Below are 27,649 nucleotides of genomic sequence, written 5' to 3' on the forward strand. Positions count from 1 at the left end.
GAGTTAGCAGATTCCGAACGCACTCGAAATCAGCGATCAAGGAACAACAACCAACCACGCGGAGGAGGCCCAGTCCGCAACACTAGAAACCATCCTGCGCCAGCACCCTATGCCGGAGGAATGCAACAGCAACAAAGGCAGAATCGAGGAAACCAGCAAGGAGGAAACTTTGTAAATGAGTGGAAAGGAAGATGTTTCAGATGTGGTCAACAGGGGCATCGTCGAAGTGAGTGTCCTCAAGGTGGAGAGTATTTTATGGATCAGCGAGGGGCACAACAATACAGCAGATGCCAACCTGGGCAAGGTTCTAAGCCTACTCAAACTACTCAGACCAACAAGGGGCAGGCACAAGCCTCTAAGAATGCAAGCCGACCAAGAACACAACCACAAGGAGCTGGAAATGGAAAGAAACCAAGAGAGACTAACCAACAGGCAGTAGGGAGAATGTATGCTCTCCAAGAAGAAGAAGATGTTAATAACCCATCAGTAATTCAAGGTATGTTAATCCTTATGAATTCTTGGGTTAAAGTATTGTTTGATTCTGGAGCTTCGCATTCTTTTATATCCACTGCATGTGCGACAAGTTTGGGTTTAGAACTAGAAGCGTTAGAGATAGCTATGAGTGTCGCTTCACCCTTAGGAGGTCAAACCCGAGTAAATCTAGTATGTAAATCTTGTGAGCTAGAAATCTCCGGTTCACATTTGATCTGTGATCTAAGAGTTATGGATATGTCTGATTTTGACGTCATCCTAGGAATGGACTGGTTGTCAGTTCATCGAGCCATTATTGATTGTTACTGTAAGACCGTGACAGCATCCTCCCTTAACGGCACGAAAGTTCAATTTAAAGGGGATAGACAAGATTCTCTAACTCCAACGTGTCGCAAGTCGCGATGGCATGATCAACTAACCGGATGGTTGGCGAGCCTAATTTTGGAAGACGAAAATCGAGAGGATCCAGAATTACCCCATGTGGTGTGCGAGTACGTTGACGTTTTCCCTGATGAATTGCCGGGATTACCCCCAAAACGAGATGTAGATTTCACGATTGAGCTTCAACCTGGGACTTCGCCGATTTCAATAGCACCACATCGTATGGCGCCAGATGAACTTCGAGAATTGAAGGAGCAGTTGCAAGAACTGTTGAATAAAAAGTTCATCAGACCAAGTACGTCTACTTGGGGAGCGCCAGCATTATTCGCGAAGAAGAAGGATGGAACCTTAAGATTGTGCATCGATTATCGACAACTAAATCGAGCCACCATTAAAAATCGATATCCTTTACCCAGAATTGATGACTTGTTCGATCAATTAAGAGGTTCAAAATGTTTTTCCAAAATTGACCTTAGGTCGGGATATCACCAACTTCGTGTCAGAGGAGAAGATATACCCAAAATTGCGTTTCGAGCCCGTTATGGCCACTATGAGTTTGTGGTAATGCCATTTGGTTTGATAAATGCTCCTGGGGTATTCATGAGTTTAATGAACAAAATTTTTACCCCCTATTTAGACCAATTTGTGGTAGTATTCATTGATGATATTTTGATATACTCACGATCGGAGGAAGACCACGAGCAACATCTGAGAACCGTTTTGCAAATTCTAAGAGAAAACCAATTGTATGCTAAAGCTAGCAAATGTGAATTTTGGTTGAAGGAAGTAACGTTCTTAGGTCATGTTGTGTCTGAATCAGGGATATCAGTGGATCCTGCTAAAGTAGAAGCAGTAATGGGGTGGAAACAACCTAAGAATACGTTTGAGATTCGTAGTTTCTTGGGATTAGCAGGTTATTATAGGAGATTCATTCAGGATTTCTCCAAATTAGCCAAGCCAATGACACGCCTAACGCAAAAAGGAGTAAAGTTTGAATGGAACGAAGCGTGTGAGCAGTCATTTCAAGAACTCAAGAAGAGACTGACAAGCGCTCCAATATTAATCATACCCGAACGCGACGTTGGGTACACTGTTTACTGTGATGCCTCTAAAGAAGGGTTAGGTAGTGTGTTAATGCAAAACGGGAAGGTAGCGGCTTACGGATCAAGACAATTGAAGAATCATGAGAAAAATTATCCTACTCACGATCTGGAGTTGGCAGCTATGGTCTATGCACTTAAGACTTGGCGACATTACCTTTATGGCGAAAAATTTGAGATATTTACCGATCACAAAAGCTTGAAGTACTTGTTCACACAAAGAGATTTGAACATGAGGCAGAGACGCTGGATGGAGTACCTTGAAGATTACCAATTTACCTTGTCTTATCATCCCGGAAAGGCTAATATTGTAGCAGATGCACTAAGTCGAAAGACAAGGGAGATTGTAGCCAACATATCAATTAAAGAATGGGAAATGGTAAGCACTGTGAATGGGTTTAAGTTACAACCAGAGACTCAGAATGGGAAGGGTAAGTTGTTTACAATTTACAACACCCCAACTTCTTACCAAAGTGTTGGAAGCCCAAAGATTTGATCAAGAGACCGATTTCATCAAGGCCCGATTAGTGACCGAGGAATCTTCACCGGATTGGACACTCCATCAAGATGGTAGTTTAAGGTATTTAGGTAGAATTTTTGTGCCAAACATCGAACAATTAAGAGAGGAAGTACTTAAAGAATTTTACCATTCGATTTTTGCGGTTCATCCGGGAGGAAATAAGATGTACCAGGATCTTAAGCGACAGTATTGGTGGAGTGGAATGAAGAAGGATGTTGCTCAATTCGTATCTAAGTGTTTGACGTGTCAGCAAGTAAAGACAAAACATCAATGACCGGCAGGGAAACTCCAACCTTTACCAATACCTAAGTGGAAATGGGAACACATAACAATGGATTTTGTAACGAGATTACCCCGGTCGCCGCAAGGCCATGATGCCATTTGGGTGGTGGTTGATCGATTAACTAAGACGGCACATTTCCTACCAATAGGACCAGCAGGCACACTCGAATCTTTAAGCCGATTATTTATTCGAGAAATCATTAGATTGCATGGAGTACCAGTCTCAATAGTGTCAGATCGTGATTCTCGTTTTACGTCACAGTTCTGGCAAAGTCTGCAAAAGGCCTTAGGTACAGAGTTGTGTTTTAGTACAGCTTTTCACCCTCAAACTGACGGTCAATCAGAAAGAACAATTCAGACTGTATAAGACATACTTCGAGCTTGTGTGATGGACTTTAAAGGTAGTTGGGAGAAATATTTACCACTAGTCGAATTCTCTTACAATAACAGTTTTCAAGCAAGTATTGGTATGGCATCGTATGAAGCTTTGTACGGACGGCCTTGCTGATCACCAATATGTTGGACAGAAGTCGGAGAAGCACCTCTTTTAGGGCCAGAGTTAGTTCAAGAAACTACCAAGAAGGTGAAACTAATTAGGCAAAGGCTTGAGACCGCTCAGAGTAGGCAGAAAAGCTATGCAGATCAAAGGAGAAGACCTTTAGCATTTAAAGTTGGAGATCATGTGTTTCTGAAAATACAGCCTCGCCGAGGAGTTGTTCGTTTCGGAAAGAAGGGAAAGTTGTCACCTCGCTTCATAGGGCCTTTCGAAATTTTGGACAAAATAGGAGAAGTGGCGTACCGTTTGGCTCTACCGCCTCAACTAGCTGGAGTACATAATGTTTTCCACGTCTCTATGCTACGGAAATACGAGCCACACCCTTCTCACATCATCAATTGGAAGGAAATTAATCTTGATGAAGATGTGACATTTGAAGAAAAGCCTGTCAAGATTTTAGATCGTCGCGAGAAGAAATTACAAGGCAAAACTATACCATTGGTTCGAGTTCTCTGGAGACATCGTGGGACGGAAGAGTCAACGTGGGAGCGAGAAGATATGATACGTGTCAATTACCCTCAACTTTTCGAGTCTAAAGGTACGAATTAATTTCGATGACGAAATTCTTTTTAGGAGGGTAGATTGTGAAAACCCATATTTAAATTATTCTTGAAAGAAAATAAATAAATTAATTAAATTATTAGTTTTTTTAAATTAACCCAATTCTATCGCTAACAAAGACCCTATTAAGAATAAAAATGTTGTGGATGTTCAATAATTATTGTTAAAAAAAATAAATAAACAAATAAAAAATAAAAAATAAATAATATATATATATATATATATATATGTATACAAACAGACAAACCGTGGGCAAACAACCCACAGTTCCTACCAAACCCACCATCTCTTAGAAATTAGGAAACCATAAAATTTAGGGAAAGCTTATTCTTAGAACTTGGAGAAAGGTAATGGCAGAGAGAGAGAGAGAGAAAGGGAGAGAGAGAGAGAGAGAGAGAGAGCTAGCCTCGGAGGTCTATATAATGCAGATAATAGTCATGCATAGAAGGGTAGGTTTCAGTGTTTGCATGCATGTATTCCTTTTGACGGGTGAGGAAGAAATAGGGAAGAAGAATTCAGCAGAAGGAGAAGAAGAGAAGAAGGTTTAGGAAGCAAATTCTTCTATCATTTCATCACCCATTTCAATCCTACTACTAGGTAAGAAGACCCTCTCAATCCTATCATTTTTTTTACATAATTGAAATTTTTAGATTGTATACATATGATGCATTGTCTAAACTGTGTTGAGGATAATCTGTTTTGAATCTGTCAACATGTTACCTGAATTTTTAGATAATTTTATACTCAAAATTTCGAGATGAATTCTTCTACAAAGTTGTTGATAATGATGCCTAGTTTATCTAGAAAATTTTGGTAACAATTTTTGAGCTTTCTACGAATTTATACAAAATTTTAACTAAATCTGAAACTGTGATGAAAATAGTCTATTTTGAATCTGCCAGAATGTCACTCGAATTTTTAGACAATTTTATACTCAAAATTTCGAGATGATTTCTTCTACAAGGTTGTTGATAACGATGTCTAGTTCGTCCAGGAATTTTGGTAACAATTTTTGAGCTTTCTACGAATTTATACAAATTTCTAACTAAATCTGAAACTGTAAGACACATTTTACCATGTATTTGAAAATTTATTTAAAATTCTATACTAAGCCAAATCTGGTGATTTCTAACTAAAATATGAAATTTGAGAAGTCTAGTTTCATGATAAATTTTTAGATTATGGGTTTGATCTATAAATTTAAGCATGGAATTAATGTAAGGAAATGTGACAAATCTGTGTCATAAACACCCTTAGAATTTGTTTAGAATTATTTATAAGTTATTTTTGGAAAATACTTTCTGAAAAATAACCATAACATGTTTATTGAGTATCCTGTAGATTGATATGAATTTTAGAGTTGTATAAGTAATGTATTTATAATTTTATTTGCAAGATATATACTCTGAAAGTTTTTCTGGACAAGATAAAATCACTACTTTAATATTATGCTAGTCTAATTTTGTAAATCAAAAATTTGTGCATGTGTGTATTTATGGTTTAATTCTTGTATCTAAGTTATTATTTCATACCATGGTTTAAATAAATTGTTTATTTAAATTCTGTACTTTTATTTAGTATTGTGTGACACATACAATATTTTATGATTGAGAATTTTAATGAGTTGGTATAACATTACTTGTGATTAAAAATTTGGAATTATTTGTGATTAATATCAAAATTAACTGAAATGATTAACGGCATATACAAAGTTAACAATTGACGGTTAATACCAGTTGTTCGAGGTGAGCCTTGGTTTAAAGACTGTACGGAATTAAGGGTTGACGGTTAACACCGGTTGTTCAGGGTGAGCCCTGGTTTTGAGAATTCTCACGTAAATTGTGTTGCGAAACTCTAAGATGGCACGTGACTTATTTGAACCCTTTTCGGTATTCGGTTTTGGAATAAGGGTGGATGTGCAGGTGGTACACAAGGAGGTTACTTACCCCTGGCAGATCGTTTTTGAAAACTCATGCATAATGTGCATTATGATTTTATCTTGTGACCTTAAAATCTTGTGGATGTTTGAAAAATGTTGAAAGGGGGTAAATAGCATATGAGTCCGGGTAGTTGATTCAGATTTTGGAAAGTGATTGTGTATTGTGTTGGTACCAATGCGGGGAGTTAAGGTGCCCAATTGCCCTGTGTTGAGCTTATTGCCAGACGAATGTGGGATAATATTTTTGGGTGTCCATTGGTCTTTTCATATTGTAGTCGGTAAAAGTAGAAAAATAGATGATTTTGGGTGCCCATTCCCTGCCGTATTAATAGCTGACAAATGTGGAGTATTTTCTGTATATAGATCTATGTATGTAAGTATGGTTTTGTGACTCTTACTTAGGATTTCATAGCGTATTTATCATCCCATGGTTACGAATGAGACTTTGAATGGAAATCATGCATTAGACATTTTTAGTTTTTAAAAGAAAATATATATATATATATATATATATTTTGTAACAGGTGAATGGCATGATCATAGGCATCTCGATTATTTATATATCTTATTAATAGTATTTCCTACTGGGCAATAGCTCATCTCAAACTAACAACATTTTAGGAAATGATGGTGTGATTTTGCCAAAGTGACTTGCCAATGGATGTGTTTTGATTGGTTCCTTGGGGCAGACCGCGGATGCCACTACTTGGGTATATAACTCCGGGCGTGGGCATCCCTGGTAGTTACGGTTGGTAACACTTAAATATTTGACCAATGGAGGGTTTCAAATTAACCGTTGCCATGCTTAGTGGTTAGTAAGTTAAATCTCTTTGGTGAGATTTCGAGTGTCACCTAATTTATAAAAATTACTGAAATTATTCTAATGGTTGTAAATTCTGTGTATAATTATATTGTTATCTCATGTTTAGAATATTATTATTTTTCTCTTAAAAAGAATGGTAGGTTGGTTACGTTTTCTTACTGTGGTGCAAAACTCATGGCATATATTTTGTTGCCCTGGCGTTTCATGCCAGATTATGTCGAAGGAGGGACTGAGGCTGAAATGGGGGCTGCTGCCAATATCGAACCTTGGCCGACTTAGAGTCAAGATTTTATCAAAATAAAATCATGTTATCCTTTGTATTAGGATTTAACTATGTTGTGACATTGTGTGTGAACTTGTAATTTTATTTTGTCGTTGGACTTTGACTATGTAAGAACTTAAAAGTTCCTAATTAGTAGTTAAAACTTTATCTAGCAAGTTATCGTTATTTAAATCTTATGACGTTTCCAAAAAAAAATTTAGGGCGTCACAGGTACTCCGACAATCAAGTCAATATTTAATATCTTTCAAAGATAATCAATAATGCTAAACGCACTAGCTTGAGCATAAAAAGACATACCTTAGACCCATGGGGTGCCTCCCTTTTATAGCCAATGCAATCCTAATCCCAATAGGAGCCTAGCTCTAATGGACTTAGGATTACTGCTAATCTTGGACGCCCAGTAGAATTAGGATAAACTCTCTAAGAGTCTCATGTGTTACCCAATATTGAAGTCTTCTCTCATTCTAGAACTCTTGTCCCTTATCCGCTTATCTCGGATTTTGATATCTTCGGAGATAATCTCGGCCTTGCCGAAATCACCTTGGCGTCATGACCAGAACACGTGACACCTCGGCTGACATGTCGGCATCACCCTGACCACGTATTGGTACTCAGAAAATATATCCCCACAAGTAATGGTAGGGATTGAAATTTTTTTACTAAATGAATGATCAAATATCTCATATGTAGAGTCCACAAAAATATAAGCCCGACATTTATATGAGGTATTTGACAATTTATTTAGTAAAAAATTCGAAATCCATTCATTTAGTCGAAAATCTGTCACCTATAGCATTTTCCAAGAGATATCAACAATGATTCATCCCCCTTTTTCCCCCACCCCTTTGACCCCTCTCTCTCTCATTGGTTACATTTTTTTTTTTTTCTTGCTCCTCCAATCACCACCCGTCACGTGGCAAAGGGGTGAGGGGTGAACCCCAAAAGGGGTCCAAGCATTATTCAAGAGATATACACCACAGATGACGTGTAAATCTCTTATTGGTGGGTACACGTAGCTCCGTCAGGCAATAGTAGACGGGGAAGGAAGGGTTTTTCCTGTCTGCGTCGAGAGGTTTCTGCTCCGATTTGATTCTATTCTATCTCACCCGCGAAGAGCCCAAAAACAGAAACTACAATCTTCAATCTTCTTGAGAGAGAGAGAGAGAGAGAGGAATGTATCGATCATTAGCAGCGTTGATCGCGTTCTCTTTGTTGTTGATCTTGGAGCTCAGTTCACAGGTAGATGCACTGTACCAATCATCGTCACCGGTGGTTCAGCTAAACCCTTCCAACTTCAAGTCCAAGGTTAAATTTTGATGTAGTTTTGGCACCCAATTCACTTAATTTATCAAAATTTGCTAACTTTCGATCAATGGGTCTTTTGTGTTAACTTTAGATCTGACTGTTTATTGTTAAATTTCCATTAATGGGTAATTCTGTGAACTTGGAACATATTATTATAGTTGTTGTTGTTGTTGTTGTTGTGCTTAGCTTAAACTTTTGTATTTCGAACTGTACGGGTAAATCTCTGCAGTTGCTGTGTTTTGTTGGCTAAATTTTCTATTTATCATTCAGAATTGATCATTTATGTATGGTCATGCTTATGCATTTGTTTTTATGACATTTATATGTGATATAGAGAAATGAAATTATCAAAACTGGTATCTTGGGCTAGGTAGGAATATATGCTTGGTTGGGTTTTTTTGAAATTTTTTTTGAAAAAGTGATTTGAAAACTGTTTTTTGAAAAAAAATGCTTGTTTGGTTTCCAAAAAAATACATCATTACAATTTCAAATTTTCCTCTAAATTAATGATTGAAACAATTAAAAAAACATAAAAAAATCACATCAAAACATTCTCTCATTTTTTTAAATATCTATATATACATACATATATATATACCTAAATGTACTTATATGTACCTATATTTTTAGAAAAATGTACCTATTCAAAGCCTACTTAAGTGTACCTAGATTTTCAGAAAAATGTACCCATTAGAAAAATGTACCTAGATTTTCAAAGCCTACCTATATGTACCTATTCTACTAAAGCCAACCTATCTCATTTATTTTTTTGAAAACATAACTCATTTTTGGTTATGATTATTTCTATGTTCACTCTTTTTTTTCACTTGACATTTTGGTCCTAAATAAGAAATTATGTGTTTAAGACTGTATCTTTATCTAAAAATTAGATTTGTAGGACATATCTGAGCTCCAGGAAGAGTGTGTTGCAATACTTCTATTTCCTTTCTTCTATTTCCTTTCTTTCTGTGTTGATATTAACCAGTAAAAAGTTATTGCAGAAATAAAAATTAAAATGCTTGGGCAAAAACCCATTGTCACATGTTTGATTCAATTAACTTGTACTTTTGTTTCAAAACAAAGTATAACAATAATAGTAAAAATGAAAATTTAAAAATTTCCAACACATTTGGCTTAGTGATATCATGACATGTTTTCCTTGAATGGTGGCAGGTTCTAAATTCGAATGGAGTTGTTCTAGTTGAGTTCTTTGCACCTTGGTGCGGTCACTGTCAAGCTCTGACACCAACATGGGAAAAGGCAGCTACAGTCTTGAAAGGTGTTGCTACTGTGGCAGCACTTGATGCTGATGCTCACCAGTCCCTTGCTCAGGTTTTTTTTTATACTTGAGATATTTCTACATACCGCGGATGTCCTTAAAATGTTGTGCTTATTATGGTTAAGCCTATACTTCCCTTTCAAATTATCTTCAAATGCAATATGTGTAATGATTAATGAACGTGTTGTCTATGATTAAAAAAAGGAGACTTACGTGTAAGTCTTACTAAGAATACTTATTGTCCAATAGGTCTTATGATAATTAATGGTTTTTTTTTATCAAACACTATTAAAAAAAGTCACTAATTGTTAATTTTCAACAACAGTTTAAAAATTGATACAAAAAATATCACTAATTATAAATTTTAGTGACAGTTTAAAAAAATAGTCACAAAAAAGTGAAAAGTCACGAATTTTTAATTTTCAGCGACAGTTTGAAAAATTGGTCATAGAAAAACATCACTAATTGTAAGTTTTGGTGACAATTTATAAAAATCGTAACAAAAAAAAGTCGTTAATTGTTAATTTTTAGCGACATGCAAACAATCGTCGATTTTATTAGGACTTATTTTCAGTAAGATTTTATGGCAATTAAGTCCAATTATTAGGACCTATTAGTAATTTACCCGTAAAAAAAAGTAGTAATAGGAAAACAATGCGCCTGTCTCCCTTCTTTTCAATATGTTCAGATGACATGTTGAGATGCAGAATATCATTAGTCAATTGGGTTGGTTATCTACAAAAACAACGCCTAATTAGTACACATTAATGTGTATTTGGGAGGAGAAAGATTGAGTGCACACCTAATCTTTGGCATAATGCACAAAATGGTAGTCCCAAACTTGAACCCATAACCTCAAGGTTGGATATCTATGCCAAGTTTAATTTGGTTCCTTCTCGTGCTTTGCTGTAATTTCTTGGTGATGGTATTCATCCTGATCATTGGATTTGGTTATTATAGTTCATGTAGTGCTTTTATCAAAAGTTGATGGCACGCTAGAGATGTTGGCTTTATTATCCCACACTGTCTTTCTCTGTCACCAAAGATATTACTTCTATGCCTGAAATCAGAAGTGGTTGAACTAAAAACTTGGATTAATTATTGTTAGATTCAAGATTGTAATGCAATTGTTTGGCATATGTTATGGAGTTGTTATAAAAGTTAACAAGACTGAATATTCATCATGTATGTTGGAAATGATGGGCTGGATGTAAAAATAGTTTTTGGCACTATTTCACAGCTTGTCTTGAGATTTCATTTCATTTTACATAATTGCCTGTGATAAACAAATTTTAACTTTTTGTCTGGAGCTTTTGTGTTTTCTAACTTTCCTGTAATTTTATTTATTTATTTATTTTGTAGGAATATGGGATTAAGGGATTTCCTACCATAAAGGTGTTTGTTCCTGGAAAACCTCCAGTAGATTACCAAGGAGCTAGGGATGTAAAACCCATTGCAGAATACGCCCTGCAACAGGTGGTGATCCATTTATCATTTTGCTTTATGTTTTTTTATCTATTTTTTCTTTTGTAGCGTAAAATGATTTGTTCTTATTTCAATTAGCTTAAGCTAATAAAGGTCAATTTTTATTTTTTTTAATTTTTTTTAGAAAAAGTTCAATTTTCTTCTTTTACAGTGTGCACCAACTACAGGATTTGTGAATTTTTTATGGTAAAATGGGGGGATGATTTGCAGCCAGATGTTCATGCATTGTAATAATGTCTATCAAAGAATATATATATATATATATATGTGTGTGTGTGTGTGTGTGTGTGTGTGTGTGTGTGTGTGCGCGTGTATTTTTTTTTATAAGCAACAAAGAAGATTGTATTAGAGAATGTGCCAAGGGGGCACAACCCGAGTATAATTCCTAAAGAAAGAAGAAAATAAAATAAAGAAAATTAAAAAGAAGCACAAAAGATGCTTCAAAATCCCAGCACCAAAGCCGAAAAATCGAAATAAACACAACCACATATGAAAATGCGTCAATATAATGTCATCTTCACAAAGGTTTATTTTCAGCATTAGACATCGATTTCATTTAGCTCCACCGGCTTTGCCAATAATCATAGCTGAACTGACATTCAGATGCTCTTTCTTGAACTTTCTACTTCCATTTCTAATTTTTAGTATTTGACGGAGTGATTATTGGTTTCAGGGGTGTGTGGAGTAGCCACTAAATGTTTAAATTCCATATATAGTAGCTCTTCACTAAATAGCTTGTCAAAATAAAGAAGCCCTTTATTTACACTGCCTGGCCAATTTCCTGACAGGTTAAGCTTTTGGGACTAATAGTTGTCTAAATATGGTTCTCTCTGCTTTCATTTATTTGACCATGCTGTCAGTCTGTTAACACTCTGTTCTATCTGTATCTATGCTTTTCACATGTGAGAGGGCTTCACATATCACGGAGAGTGTTAGAGCTCAATATTCATTTCCTGGCCCATTGCCTGAGAGCTTAAGCTCTTGTGGCTAGTGCTCGTCTATAATCATGGCTAACTCCTTCCATTGAGCATCATTATGAGTGAAAATGCTAATGTGTTTCAGTCGTGTACAGGTAAAGGCACTTCTGAAGGAACGGTTAAGTGGAAAAGGTACTGGAGGATCAAGTGAGAAATCTGAACCTAGTGCATCAGTGGAATTGAATTCACATAATTTTGATGAATTGGTGCTTAGAAGTAAAGAACTTTGGATTGTGGAGTTCTTTGCACCTTGGTAAGTGATGTTTACTGATACTGATTTTAGTTGGTTAACCTTTGATTGGTTTTGAATTGGCAGTAGCTGATAGGTTATTCTATGACTATCTGTATATATCAACAGTGTTTGAAAAAATTCTATATTTCTTGTTATGTCATATGTTGCTTGTTTTGTCATGCATGGAAGTGTCAATCACCTTGAATACAGAAAGGAGTGTGAATTGTACAGCTAAAGCAAGTTTGGCAACTGCTACTAATGAAAGTTATGAGAGCATAAGATATGTTGGCACGAGCTGGTGGAAAGGGGCCATGGCAAGTCAAAGCAAATCTTAATACTGTAGAATTAATATCAGTGGAGTTAGAAAGATATCATCATTGAATAGCACAAAAAAACTGATCAAATTGGCTTCCATGGTGCTTCATCTTCCGTTGTGTTACTATCAAAAGGAACATAGATTGAAGTGCAGGGCCTGCCATTTTAGGGGCATCAATTGCATTTTTAAGTGTTTTGGTATGTGCAATATATTCTGATTTACTTGTGTTTCCCCCTCTTATCAATATATTAAATTTGTTATTGTGAAGGTGTGGACACTGTAAGAAGCTTGCTCCAGAGTGGAAGAAGGCTGCAAGAAACTTGAAGGGCAAGGTCAAGTTGGGTCATGTAGACTGTGATGCAGAGAAGGTAATTTTTGAATTCCATTTTGGTTTTGTATATTGTCATCCTGTTTATCTCTGACTTGCCCGGAATCCTTTTAGATGTTATTATACTTTCAATTTTATAGATACAGGTGAGTTGTAAATATTAAAAAACTACCCAGGTTTCTCTGATGAGCATAATTGTGCTGAGACTCAGTTTTGCAGAATAAGTTTTGACTGGATTAAGCTATGGAAACATGTTGAGCTTTTTTCTCTGCAGAATTTAAAATCTGAAGAGAAATGTAATATTGTAGGATTAGTTTGGATTGTGTGCTTATGGCATGGCATGGCTCTAATGTGTTGGTGTCACCAGTCTCTAATGAGCAGGTTCAATGTGCAAGGATTCCCTACCATCTTGGTATTTGGTGCCGATAAAGACAGCCCATTACCATATGAAGGTGCAAGAACTGCCTCTGCGATTGAATCGTTTGCTCTAGTGCAGCTGGAAACAAATGTTTCACCACCTGAAGTGACTGAATTGACTGGCCCAGTAAGTGTTATTTTCCAGCATAAGATTCTTTTTGTGTTGGCAATATACAAACTGATGTGATCTTTCTCTGTAGGATGTCATGGAAGAGAAGTGTGGTTCAGCTGCCATTTGTTTTGTTGCTTTTCTCCCCGACATTTTGGACTCCAAGGCTGAGGGAAGGAACAAGTATCTAGAAATGATGTTATCCATTGCAGAGAAGTTCAAAAGGAGTCCTTACAGGTAAGAATATGAGAATCCTTATTCAGATTTATATATTGGAATGTTTGTCAAATATCATATGCTTAATGCACCTCCAATGTGCATGAAGTTTCCTTTGCTTAGTGGGCTAACTTTCGTTTTGAGATAACTAAATTACAATTTAATATTATTGCAGCTATGTTTGGGCAGCTGCTGGTAAGCAGCCAGATCTTGAAAAGCATTTGGGTGTCGGTGGTTATGGGTACCCAGCTTTGGTGGCCCTCAATGCGAAGAAAGGAGCATATGCCCCACTTAAGAGTGCATTTGAGCGCGATCAGATAATGTAAGTATCTGATTTTTCTTTTTCATTTGAATGCAACTGTGTTAACAGTGAAGCATGATTATAATACCCATATTGGTTTCTCAGAGCTTTTATAAAAGAAGCAGGGCTTGGGGGAAAAGGTAATCTTCCCCTAGCGAGCACCCCCACGATTGTGAAGACCGAACCATGGGATGGTAAAGATGGAGAAATATTTGAAGAAGATGAATTCTCCCTTGAAGAACTTATGGGGGAAGAATCTGTGAGCAAGGATGAGTTGTAACCAGCCCAGATTGTAACATTGAGGGGAATGAGAATCCAGTTTAGAAATTATTTTGATTTGATGATACGAGCATTGTATTAGTGTCCTGAATTACTAGATTCTTACTGTTTCCAGAGGAGTTGTTTCTCGAGGATTTTCTTTCAAACAAAGTTTGTTAAGTCTGTCTTTAATTTATTACAAATTGGAAATATTAGTCAGTAAAGCCACTAATTCACTAGTGTGTTTTTTTTTTTTTTGGATAATTGGATATCTGGGCCAGTTTACACACGCCTCAACTAATCCTGAAGACATAAAGTTAATGACTGGACAAACTTTCAGTGACTATTTTTAGGACATTTGGTCTACATAAGATTCGACTCTACGACCTCTTGGATTATAAGCCTTTAGTTGCCTCTCCTTCCACAAAACCAAACACAAAGAGGTTCTAATAATTACTAGTTTGTTTTTTTGGATAGTCTAATGTTCACTAGTTGGTGCAAAAAGAAAAAGTTCACTAGATGGTCCAATATTTTCTTTTAAAAATATTTATTTGTAAGTCTATGTATAGACAAATAGAGGTTCTGTATGATCTTGAACCTCGTAACTAAACAAAAAAGATGTTTTTTTAATAAATATATATTCATTTTTTATTTCTTATAATCCAATTAAAAGAGTTTAAAATAAATAAATAAAAAAACTTCATTTTTCTTTTACTACATTTTCCTTTTTCTTTGGCTAAAAATTTCCTTTTCTCAAATCTTTATTTCATTGCTAATTGTGAATCATGTCAAAATTTCGAGACATAATATAATAATTAAAATAAATTAGGACGGGCCAAAAGTATTTTGGGACAAGAGACATGAGTTTCACATGTAATAAAAATCCAGCCAAGCTTAAAAATAAAGAAGGCCGAATAAATTTTTTCTTACATTCAATGGCAGGTAATGTCGTATCATTTCAACAAATATTTACACAGTTTACAAAAATATCTGCTACCTCTCATTCGGCCAGAATTTTCCCTTATCATCTCCCTCAAAAACTTACGAGTACATAATTTTACAAACTGATATCCGCATCAGAAGATTTTGTGTTCAGAAACATAAAAGTGAGTCAATTTCAGAAACAAAAACTCGAGGGAAAACTGGATCTGATTCCTGTTAGTTGGGTCGTAAGAGAGATGACATGGCACATAGGTCAATTCTTCAGCTCATTTCTGAAACTTTCTAAAAACTGGTACTTTCTATTCTCCATAAACATTCTTTCCTCAAAGGAGAATCTGTAAATATGGCTTTGATGAAATCTTGCACCTGCAAGGGTTAACAGCTATAAAACATAATCTCATGAAGAGAGGAAGGAAATAAACATACAAGAAACAACAGTAACAGCTTGAGGTAACGGGTAGGGCTGCAACTCAGGCAGGTTTGGTTAGGTTGAACATCTGTCCAGGCTCAACCCAAAGTGTAGAGGGATCTAGCCAAGCCTGACTTTTGCCCAGAATCAGAGTTTTAACTCAATAAATTTGGACTAGGCTTTGGTTGTCAAAAATTCAAACACAAAAATTATCTTTAATTGTATTGCACTTACCAAAAAAGTGTTTAAAAAACTCAAAAAAAGAACCATAATAAAAACATGAGGGATTTTGTCAAAGCATCCTCATAATAAAATTTTAACGTATTAATGACCAACACAAAAACAATTTCTTAAAAAATCCAATACATACCATTATTACCAAAATATACTTAGTGAGTAATTTAATATTTTAAACTTTAAAATAATATAACTTTTGATCTAGATGTAGATTTTTAATAAAATTAGTATTCTTAGAACCTCTCATCAAGATTTATTAAAGAAGATCCTTGTTGACTATAAAATTCTTAGAAAATAAAAATAACAAAAAATACCGTCAAAATTGACGTAAACAGTCATATGTTACTCTATTTAACAGTAATATGTTATTCTATTTGACAGTAATATGTTACTATTACAAAAAACAAAGTACATCCTAGATGAGCCAACCAAAATTACACACACATCTTTAAACTTGTATAAAATAAAATAAAAAGTGTTCATTGTCAAAAAAAAAAAAATTGTGATATATATATATATATATATATATGCATAGGCAATATTGTCCAAGAAAAAAAAAAAAAAATTCCTTACTCAATTATACGCCTTCTCCTTAAAAGGGTTTATGAAGTAAAATAAATTAAGTTGTCATTTTCACTAAACAAAGGTCCAATGAAGGGATTTTGACTAAATTTTTCTAAAAACATTAGTTTGAGTTATGTGTACCAAATAATATAATATATTACATTGTAATATGATTTAATTCAAATGGTGAGCACATAATCCGTAATTTATAATATTTCATGTCTATTATATATAATTATAGGGTTAATTATATTATACCCCTTGTGGTTTAGACCATAACACATTTTACCCCCTTGTGATTTAAAAATATACACATTTATAATCTTGTAATCTAAAGTGAAGTGCAAAAGTAACAGATTCTGTTAAAAGTAATGGCACGTGTAAAAATCACTGAATTAAGCATGTGTGACGTAGTTGGAATGAGAAAATGACAATTTTGCCATTTCCCCTTCTATAATCTTTTCTTTTTCTATTTCCTTTCTTCCCATTCATCCTCATTCTTCCTTTCACTGCTGCTGCTGTTGCACAGTACATTCACCCACCATCTCATCCCCGTCACTTCCATGTCCTCCTTGATTTCCTAAAACCACCACCACTGAAACCATGGCCTCCCATGGCAGTCTCTCACACTCTCTTTCAAATGTGGCAACCGTAACTACTAGTGGCTACCAAGCACCACCTCAACCAGCAACCCCCAGAAAACCCAAACCACCACCACTTTCCAGCATCTATTTTCTTTACCATCATTCTCCATCTTCTCTTTGTCCTTACAGACACACATATTTGTACATATAGGCACACACAAGAAGTAAGCCATGACCCAAATTGTAATGGTGGCCACCACCACGGGTGCTGTGAAAGGGGAAGGTAGTGGGTGGTCAGTAATAGGATGGGAGCTGAGTTTGTTGGGTAATTGCAACAGTGGCTGTTGGGTTTCTATTGGGGCGTTGGGTTGGGTGCGCTTTGAGGAGAAAGACAAAGGAGTGAGTGGGTTGCTGCTCCTGTACAGCCGTGGATAGCTATGGAAAAATAAGAGAGGAAAAAGCAGGGAAAAAAAGACTCCGAATATATTTCATCTGACAAATTTTGTAACTGGTAAACATCATTAAGATAATTAGAACATGGACTTAACGAAAGCTTGGACTTGGAGTTCTTAGTGATTTTTCTGTTGAACATGTTTCCATTTTGTGTTGCTGCCACAGATATTGGGGTTGCATAAGGAGAGAGGAAGGAGGTAGTGGCTGTTTGAGGCAACTATGGTGGGGCTGTTTGGATCTACTCTAGGAAGAGAGAGTGTTGGGGTGATGGTGGCATGAAAAAGAAAATAAGAGAACAAATATTGACTTTTCACCGAAAATATTAATGGAGTACTTTACACTTCACTCCAAACTATAAGGTGGTTGTTATGTATATGTTACTAGATTAGGAGGTAATGTGTTTTTTGATTAATCCACGAGGAGGTAAAGTGTAATTAACCCTTATATATATTAATCATTGAATTCGGTCACTTGGTTGCTCAAGTTGTGAAACCCTTGCCCGAGCCTTGCCCGAATGGGCTCACAAATTTTCGCACCAAAATTGAAATTATACTTCTCAAGCCCTATTTTTTTTGCAGGCTGGAATAGGGTTGCTCAGGTTAGGCCCACTGAAGTTGCAACCTTAGTGACGGGTGAATTTTGAAAAAACTCAAGTAACTGTTCAATTACTAACTACACATATAAATCGGGCTATGCTTCAGGAGTAGAACCTCATGACTTGACAAGTACTTGTTAAAACAAGGGGTGTTTGTTTTCCAAAGCAACATGGTACTTCAAACCAAACAGCGGTTAGTGTGGGAATTCATCTTCTCATACCTCAGACAACGTAAAACCACAACTGACCAATTCTGCACTTTCCCAGGCTGTTGTGATGGACTTCAAAGGCATGTCCAACAAATCTAGTGAAATACCATGGAAAGAAAGAAAGAAAAAGAAAAGAAAAGAAATGAAAGAATCAGGTCGTTAGTTTTCAATCAACTAATATATTCCACAGTCCCAAGGCATTGAAGAGAATCATGTCAAGAAAGCTTGCCTGCCAGTTTACGTATTTTCCGTAGAGAAGGTATTAGTTCATCAACCGAACTCGTGTGGTTCTCCTGTGACTTCCCTGTTTGGCTGATAGTATCCACGGAATTCAACAAAGAAGATAGGCTCTCCAGCATCAAATGAATCAGTCTTTGAAGCTGAAAACATAATAAAAGTGAGTTTTTTAACATCCAAGTTTTTAACTATCAGAAAATCTGGATCGAGGTTTATAAATTGAACCTGTAGTGTCTCCTCAGCAGCCATATCATCTAACAGGAGAATGTTTTTTGTCATTCCAAAAAAAACTGATTCAAGCACCATGCACATACTTCTCTTGTAAGTGGAAGGTAGCAAGAGAGGCTCCCAAATAATATGTACTTTCTCAAGGATGAAAACAACCTGATCAAGAAAAATTAATTTCTATCATTACATTGGGAAGCAAAAAAATTCCGAAACAAAATTGCACACATTTATGTTATGACATTTATACCTGATCTATGCTAAACTTTGCAGATTCAAATTGTTGCTTTTGGTGGGTATTCTGGAAGCCATCAGCAGCATCAATAGCCTGAAATCACAAGATTTGTGAAGGATGAATCAAGTAATTAACTTCACAAAAGCAAGATGAATAAAAAAGGAGTAAATTACAAATACACCCCAATGAGGTTTGCTTAAAATACGAATTATCCCCCTGTGGTTTGAAAAATTACAAATATCTCCCTATTAGAATTTTTTATTTAACAGAATTAATTGAAAAAGTGAAATTTCTAACTATTCACCTATACAATAATAAAATAATCTGAATTATTAATTTAAATAAAATTTTAACATTATTAAAAACTGTTAATTAACTTGATTTATCAATAAAATGACCTATTTGTTATGAAATTAGAAACCTTAGGGCGCATAATGTAGTTTTTAGCACCACAGGAGGGTATTTGTAATTTAAGCAAACCTCGGGGGGTGTGTTTGTAATTTACCTATAAAAAAAAAAAAAAGAAGATAAAACATATTCATATTTTGTTTACATTTCAACGAACTTACCTCTTTCAAGCTATAAATAACAAGTTTAATTTGTCTTTGTAATATTTCTTCTGCCATGAGCTGGAATCGTGGAGCCAAATCAACAAAGACAGCAAGTTCCTTAATGGAACTCGGGAAGTCCAAGCGATACTGAAACAATGGAGTTCACATGCATAAGTATATCTATCAACAGAGATAGATCTATTCCATAACTGAGAAAAAGGTTGAATCAGCATTGCATGAGCAATATTGAGACATAGACTAATTTCTTTATATTTGTCAATAAATCGTTTGAAACTAAATTCACTTACATTGTGAGTTAGCCAAGTTAAATAATACAAGTATTTGAAGCTTTAGAGGGAATAGGGATCAAACTATTTTATAAGCTGTCTCAGTAGTGACTGACTTTATTAGCTGTGTGATTAATTAGTGGCTTAGCTGTCTAAAAGGTACAGTCAAGATAAATCCCTTCTGAAAATAAACCACTGAGTAGCAAGGGAACCTAACCACGGTAGAGGTTAACAATATTTGATATCTGGTTAGAGACTTAATTCATTCATAGGCTGTTATCCTGGTAATGACACTTAGGTTGCAAAATTGCTAAAATGTCCTCCCCAGGATAAGTTATCCCCAGATTACGAATCCACAGATATTTTATCCTGCCCACCAAATCCTTATTCGAGAATCAAACATAGCCTGGATGATTCAACTTGGTCTTCACTAACCTCATGATCTACCAATCATCATCCGTATCTAAAACCAAGAATGGCTTCTTATATGTTTTCTCTTTTTCCCCTACTAAGGTCAAGCATAAAACATAATTGGGTAGCCTGAGTAATTAATGGGGATGGACTGTAAATTTATTGGCAATATGTCTACTTTGGTTCAAATCCAGCTCAGCTCAACAATTTGCGAATCTACCTGAGATGGCATAACCCCTTATTTCTAGCGGTCGATTAGGTTCTTTCAAATTATTTATCATTATTAAGAAAAGATAAAATAAAATACTAGCTTGTTTTGTTGGCTCGTTTGAGAATTGGCCTTTTTAGTAGCTTTTTGACTTTTTACAAAAAGACGTGCAAAAAGTAGAAAGAATGATTCTAAAACGTATAGTAGCTTTTTTACATTTTGGGTAAAATGTTTGGTTCCCAAAAATGGCCGACTAGTTTCAGGAGCAAAAAGAGCAAAGGTCAAATCAAAATACGGCCAATGAGAGAACAGTTAATAAAGGACCTGTGCATTTTGAAGACAATGTTTTGTTTCTGATGATAAAAAACAAGGCCATTCACACATGAAAAACTAGTTTATATGTTTCAATTAAGTGATCTAAATGATCACATTCCCATGATATCTTATTTCCTGTGTAAATTTGTGTGGCCCAAACCTGAGTTAAAAAATACGAGAATGCTCAAGTGAGAATATAGGTGATATAAGAGCATATTTGTGCAAGCATGCAGAGAAATGTGGTGAACTCTTAGAGAGAAATTATAAGTGGGAATTAGTGAACTTTACAAAAATATCACCCATACCTCAAATGCAAGCCCAAGAATCTCCTGAGACAGATAGAGACAATCATTGTGAATAAGACCAGCAACCTGATTGATGCCATCAAGCTGCCTTTCTTGCTTCATAAATCAAAAGAAAAGATTAACACCATAGTAATGACTCATGAGATAATGGCCATTAAATTTTAAAACATAAAAATAGTGCTCCATTCAAATTTGCAATCTCGAGAGAGATAATCACAAAGCTCTAGCGCAACAAACCTTCTAAATTAAGCTTTCTTGCAAAAACAAAATCACATGATTAGCAAGCCGATAAAGCTCTACTGCAACAAATTCTAAATTGAAGCTCTCTTGCCAATGAAAATCGCATGAAGAGAGATATGAGTACGTTTATAATAATCTATTGATGTAATTATCCCCATGCACTAACCTTGACAGGGATAACAGCTTCATAAAGAATTAGAGCATCTCTAGCAGCATGATAGAATTCCCATGCCACTCTAGGGGATGACAAGCAAACATCCTGCACATATTACCATTGGTTGCAATCAAATGTCCAAAGAGTAGTATAAATGCTGATTGGTTACAACAAGAAGTATTTATATATAATCAAATCTGTCTCATCTAAGTCCAACATTAATTATTTAAGGTCTTATTTGAATAACTGATTTCATCAAAGGGAAAAACATCTTCTCCCACAAATTGCTTCAGACCAACTTTTGGTGCTGTCAAACATATGAAAATTGAGATAAGCATGAGTCAATGGAGGTGGTTTGATAACATATCACCACAAGAAAATTCACAGCAAGAGAAAGTTGGAAGTGTATAAAATGGAGAATATAGCATTCCTGGAAAACTAAATCTGAAAAACCTTTCTAAGAATTCTCCACATTGTGAAAAAAAGATTGATGATTGATACTCCTCTTTTGTTATACCCACCTTAAGAGTTCGATGAACCAGCTCCATTAATTGACAAGCTGCTTTAGACACCACACAACTCTCAGATGAAAAAATCAAATCAACGACATGATCAGGAAACCTTTTTGCAGCTCCACCATACTTCAATGCGGTAACTTTCCTCGTATGCTCCTGTGGGAAGATTTGATAATCAAAAGCTAACTCATCTCAATAATGACACAAGTGGAGATTCCAAGGTAGTAAGCTCACTTGAGGAAGGACAAAATTGGATTGTAGAAGCAAATCTCTAGCCTTTGCTAGGATCTCAACCTTCTTCCTTGCTGCAAAGTGAACCTCAACATTGTCGGTAAAATTACTTAATCTGTCATCCTTGTTATCAGATGCAGAAATGAACATCATTTCCTTTAAAGCTGTTTCAAACTCAGATGTCAGTTTGATGATCCTCTGGAAGTCCGCAAATTTAGAAGCATCATCAGGGACAACCTGAAGCCAGATATTTTAAAATTTTCAACTTACATTTGCAAGCAAGAAGAAGAAAGAGAGAGAGAGAGAGAGAGAGAGAGAAGAATAGAGCGAGCAATACATGCAATGAAACATGCATATTAGCATATAATATACTCATATTATGCCAAAGACTGTTATTAAGGACAAGGAATTCAGCATAGGAAGTGGCACATCGCTAGCATAGTTATGAAGGAAAAGGTAAATTGAGAAGATATTTATATGAAAGCATACTGCAGAACAACAAATATTCCTCCTAAGCTAAACGATAGCATCTTTATTGGGCAGAGAAATCTTCTATATGAAGGCATAGTGAAGAAGCATGAAAACCTCGCTTAAGCTGCACAATTTAAATAGAGCTAAAAGCTCAAGTAGTAGGCCACAACATATGCATGAAATATTGACATTTCTACAAGCAGCCCAGCTTGCAGCCATACGATTCAAACAGAGTCCATTTATATACCAAAGCTTCAATTTTCAACAAATCTTAATAGATTACCAATCCCCATGTTTTTGCCATATTCAAATTACAATAAAAGTGAAACTCCTTCCTTTTCCCCAAGGTCTGGAAGTTCCAGCTACTATTCTAGCCCAGGTGTAGAAGTTGGGAGTAATCCCATGGACCATATGAATCATCCTATTCCATATAGCCAAAGCAAAACCCAGGGCGTGAACGAAACAAAAGGCTATCTAAAACCGTGGTTCTGGAGGCCTGGTAGCAAATCAACTCATCTAATACCTCAGGGTTAGCACTAGTAAAAAACAGTAAGGTTGACCATATTTAACAGAAGAGAGGTGGAAAGTATAAATCTTGAAGTCCAAAAGAAAATTACCTTCAGATTAATCCTTAGTCACTTAGTAATTTTCTTTGGATAAGTACCAAACTAAACCAAACTAAGCCTTGTGTCCCAATCAACTAGGGCAGGCTACATGAATCCTTTTTCGCCATTCAGCTTTATCAAGGGCTATATACTTAATTAAATTAAATAAATTCATATATTTTTCCACTACCATATCCCATGTCAACTTAGGTCTTCCCTTTCCCCTAACATCTACATTTATGGTGATCCTATCACTCTTCCTTACCGTTGCTTCTATAAGTTTTCATTGCATATGACCAAACCACCTTAACATGTTCCCTCTCAATTTATCTTAAATAGGTTCTTTGGATAAGTCATACATATAAATAATCATATGATGTGATAATTAAAAACAGTTCTTAATAGTCAAAGCCAGCTGGCCCAGCACACAACCTAATGTAATGTAACAACACTTGATGTTTTCATAATTATGCATATAAACAGCATTCACCACAGAGACAACTTTGTAGAATAGGGAAAACAAGCAGCTCAAGCAGGCAGATATGTTTGGAAAACAAACCTTAGAAAGGAAGTTGGCAATTATCAACTCTGATAACCTTGGCCATGTCAATCTTCCAAAACATTGCATCCAAGCACCATTTTGGAAGCATAAGAATTTGTAAATAAACTTAACAACCAGAATAATTGCTGAATAGATGCTTTCCCCGTCGGCATTTTCAATCTGCAAACAGAAGAACGAAGTAGATGCTCTATTTATTTATTTTTGGATAAATAAACAAAATATTATGAGAAAAGCATCAAGAAGATGCAAAGAATACAATGGTTCAAAACCCTAAGAAAAAACTAAGGTAGCGTTTGGTAGAGTTTTCTAAATATGACTTGAGAATAGAGTTGTATTTTGAGTTTGTGAGTTTTGGAATTACAATTTGAGTGTGAAATATTTGTTTGGTTATTGAGTTTTGAATTGAATTTTGAAGGGAGTTTTGAGTTTTTGAGATTAGAAAAGTTATTTGATTCAAAAATTTACAGCTCATAGCTAAACATACAACCCAAAATTCTATTTAAAGCTTATATAAAAATTAAAAAAATTCCGAAAATATTTTTTATTTACAATATAAAAATAACAGGTGCTCAAGAAAAAAAAAACCGAACACTATTCCGGTCAACCTGACGAACGTCTGACAGGACGATCGAGTTAACTAAATTTTCCCGTCTGGAAAGGAGCTTTCAAAAGTAGGTGTGGAATTATAATTTGAAAACTCAAAACAAATACCATACTCAAATGAGTGGGTGGAAATGCGTTTGGAACACATAACCAAACACAGCCTAAGATATCAAATCCTTCACAAAATCTACAAAAGCCAAAACATCTGGATCAACCAAATCTGTAACCCCAATTATATAACACCATAAACAAACGCCTCTCCAACCAAGGGCTTGAATGAGACACCCCTTGAAGAACACGCCTATTGCGCTCTAACCAAATAAGCCACATAAGACACTGAGAGGCCATCATCCATGTCCTCCGACGCCTCCTCTCAACCCTACCCACAGCCTAACTTTGCAAAACTACCAACACAGAACTAGGTTGCACCCATACCAAGCCAAAAGTCACAACAACAATCATCCAAAGCCAATAAGTCATTGGGCAATGAACAAGCAAATAGTCTACTGACTCAGCATCACTAGAACACAAACAACACCAATTCACCAAGATATGCCCACGCTGAATTAAATTATCAATCATCAATATGCGTTACAATGCTGCCATCCACACAAAGAAAGCTACCTTAGATGGCGAGCCTGACACCCAGATACACTTCCAAGGGAACAAACCTGCATCATCACGAACAAGCGCACCATCAAACGATGACACAAAAAATAAACCCTTAGCACCTGGGCAAACCCAAACCATAGAATCCTCCCCGACACCCCCCAACTTGCAAACCATATAAGAAACCCAAAAACTTCACCAACTCCATCTCACAATCTTGAACATCCCGGCGCAACTGCACATTCTAAACAACCACTTGTCCCTACTTAGTCCGAACCGCTGCCACCACAACCTCACAATCTTCATCAATCCCAAAAATCAAAGGGAACAACTGCTCTAAAGGGGTATCACCACGCCATCTGTCACACTAAAGACGAACTCTTTCCCCCATCCCTACCTTCAACCAAACTCTCTGCTAGAACTTCTCCCAACGCACCCAAATACCCTTCCAAACACCGCGGCCATGAGACTGCACCACCCTACCTGAACACCATCCCCCTTTACCCAAACCAAATTTTGCTACAACCACCTTCCTCCATAAATGCTCCCTCTCCCCCACAAAACGCCACAATCACTTACCCAGCAAAGCCAAATTAAAAAAAACCAACCGCCTAACCCCCAAGAAGTAGATGCTATATTTAACAATATTTGAAGACAAGGAGCATCCTTGTGCATTATTATAAGCAGAGAAGTATGTTTCATCACATGGATTAGTACCTTGTCCTAATATCTAGACTATAGGTAGGTTAATAGACTGAAATTTAATTTTCTGTCCACCCAATCTAAAGACTTGCTCACCACAAGAATTAATTTATTCAGATTCTAACTAGAAGCTATCAATCATTTAGTCCTCAGAATGTTCACATAATATCTCAATATGAGCAAAATAAGTTAACTTAAAACTCAAGGAATGCAATACTGATTGTGCACCGGGATAAGTGAACAAAGTTGTTCAACAATTGTTCTCTTGGTATGCAGTTCAGACCCTGTTCTCTCAAGACACAAACCATTAATGATTTGGTAATTCTTTTGCTGTATTCTACTTTTTAGTGTTACTATGGATAGCAATCAAACCTTCAGACAAATTATATATTACAATCTCAAATTTTACCTCGGGATCAGAAGATGGAACTATCTTCAGAATTGCCTCAGTGATATGCTCTGTCTCTTGATTTATTTCTTCCACAAAAGAAACACAAGATCTACAGTTCACTGCCGGTGTGATAACATGCTTAATCATCATGTCAGCTACTTTTGCGAGCCCATAATCTAGAATGCCAACCACCTACATAGTACCCAAATAATGAAAAACAGACTCATTTCTTAAGACCATCTTCCAAAAGCAATTTGAAAATAAAAAGCCAAAATCAGGTTTCTATTTATCTACCTCAAGAATTCAATTCCTACTAATTCAAACTGAAAGGACACAATGCATGTACCAAACTTACGTCCATTGCTTTCAAAATGGTACGAAGCTCAACCCCGTTGATTTCATTTAGACTCAACAGATACTTTACTTGAACTGCATTCTGCTGCTGCTCAAAACGCACTGCGATCTTCATAAATCTCAGAAGCAAATCTTGAATCTACAAACCCAAACCCAAAACCAATTCCTCTAAAAATACAATCACAAACTAAAGAAATTACCAATAAATCAGTCACAACTGACTAGAAAATTAACTGATGAAAAGTTCAGTCACCAGGAACTTCGAGGAAACGGAAAATCAGAACACTGTATTTTATGTTTCTTCAAATCACAAAATAATTAGGTCATTGTCCCAATGAATTAAGTCCACTATTTCCTTTCTAGAGAAAGCAATAGAAATTGAAATCTTAATCTCAAATTCTCAATTCGTCAACTTTCTCAGCAACCAAACAGTTTAAATTGAATCCTTACCCCCTCAAAGCACTCCGCCCACTCCTTCCTCAACAAACCATACACCACCGGCTCTCCTTCCTCCTCCGCCGCCGCAGCGACTTCACGTATCCGCAACGCCGCCCTCAAAACCCTAACCGCCTCCGCCGCCTCAACCACCCTTCCCGCCTTCACATCCTCCTTCACACGCCTCAACTGTTCGCTCAATTCCACAATCGTCCTCACCAACTCCAACAATTCCTTCTTCTCCCTCGCCTCCTTCCTCTTCCTCCCAATCTCAGCAACCACGTCACGGATCTCAACGTCGATCGGATGGTCGGAGATGAGGCGAAGGAGGTCGGAGAGTTGGCGGGAGAGCTGTTCGGAGTTGGAAACGGCGTCGGAGCATTGGGCAAAGAGAGAAGAGAAGTCGTGGTGGTGAGAGAGGATGTAGTCTCTAACCTTGGACTTGATGTGGAGGGAGTGGACTTGGAGGCGGTCGATGAGGAGCCTGAGATCGGGTGCGGAGAGTGGGGACGAGTCGTCGAGGTCGTGGGAGGAGAGTAGATCTCGTACGTCGATTGAGTTGAAGAGAACGTCCATCGATGATCTCTCTCTCTCTCTCTCTCTGTGTGAGATGCGGGGGAGAGAAGAGAATGACAGAGCCGGTGTGCGGCGGAGGAGACTAATGTGCGCCGGGGTGTCGCCGACTTGGTGTAGGATGTGGATTCGGAGGGTAAAGTCGATCTTGGCCCTACTAAAATGAAGGAATTAAATTGGGCCCGTTTTGTACTACATTTTAATGCGGGTTTAATTAAAATTCAAAACGGATCGGGTCAGATTTTTGTAAAACTAGTCTGGCTAGTGTTCTTAAAGT

General features: G+C 36.4%; 2 protein-coding genes across 2 annotated transcripts; one reads left to right on the forward strand and one right to left on the reverse strand.

Moving 5' to 3' along the window:
* The first annotated feature begins 7,820 nt into the window (after positions 1-7,820).
* On the forward strand, positions 7,821-14,399 carry LOC145797263 (protein disulfide isomerase-like 2-3). Its single transcript, XM_082883978.1, has 9 exons — positions 7,821-8,242; positions 9,416-9,574; positions 10,884-10,997; positions 12,079-12,236; positions 12,800-12,899; positions 13,227-13,403; positions 13,477-13,622; positions 13,777-13,923; positions 14,008-14,399. Exons 1-9 carry the CDS (start codon positions 8,111-8,113, stop codon positions 14,180-14,182), a joined length of 1,308 nt encoding a protein of 435 aa, XP_082740104.1. The 5' UTR covers positions 7,821-8,110; the 3' UTR covers positions 14,183-14,399.
* Positions 14,400-15,025: 626 nt separating this feature from the next.
* On the reverse strand, positions 15,026-27,649 carry ATZW10 (centromere/kinetochore protein, putative (ZW10)). Its single transcript, XM_082883979.1, has 14 exons — positions 26,815-27,649; positions 26,366-26,503; positions 26,029-26,202; positions 23,703-23,864; positions 22,071-22,304; positions 21,843-21,992; positions 21,334-21,426; positions 20,928-21,023; positions 19,420-19,548; positions 18,866-18,943; positions 18,616-18,774; positions 18,383-18,533; positions 18,166-18,248; positions 15,026-15,468 (listed from the first exon to the last, which is right to left on the reverse strand). Exons 1-14 carry the CDS (start codon positions 27,373-27,375, stop codon positions 15,385-15,387), a joined length of 2,292 nt encoding a protein of 763 aa, XP_082740105.1. The 5' UTR covers positions 27,376-27,649; the 3' UTR covers positions 15,026-15,384.

Source organism: Camellia sinensis, chromosome 8 (assembly GCF_055761805.1).
Source record: "Camellia sinensis isolate YWXY chromosome 8, ASM5576180v1, whole genome shotgun sequence".
Lineage (NCBI taxonomy): Eukaryota > Viridiplantae > Streptophyta > Magnoliopsida > Ericales > Theaceae > Camellia > Camellia sinensis.

Bases quoted from the DNA above. Each gene is read 5' to 3' on its own strand.
- LOC145797263 (XM_082883978.1), top strand. From the start codon at position 8,111: ATGTATCGATCATTAGCAGCGTTGATCGCGTTCTCTTTGTTGTTGATC. The intron at 10,998-12,078 runs GTGGTGATCCAT...AGTCGTGTACAG, and splicing joins CAGAATACGCCCTGCAACAG to GTAAAGGCACTTCTGAAGGA. The intron at 13,623-13,776 runs GTAAGAATATGA...ATATTATTGCAG, and splicing joins TTCAAAAGGAGTCCTTACAG to CTATGTTTGGGCAGCTGCTG.
- ATZW10 (XM_082883979.1), bottom strand. From the start codon at position 27,375: ATGGACGTTCTCTTCAACTCAATCGACGTACGAGATCTACTCTCCTCC. The intron at 26,504-26,814 runs GTAAGGATTCAA...TTGGGTTTGTAG, and splicing joins GGGCGGAGTGCTTTGAGGGG to ATTCAAGATTTGCTTCTGAG. The intron at 21,024-21,333 runs GTTAGTGCATGG...TGATTTATGAAG, and splicing joins AAGCTGTTATCCCTGTCAAG to CAAGAAAGGCAGCTTGATGG.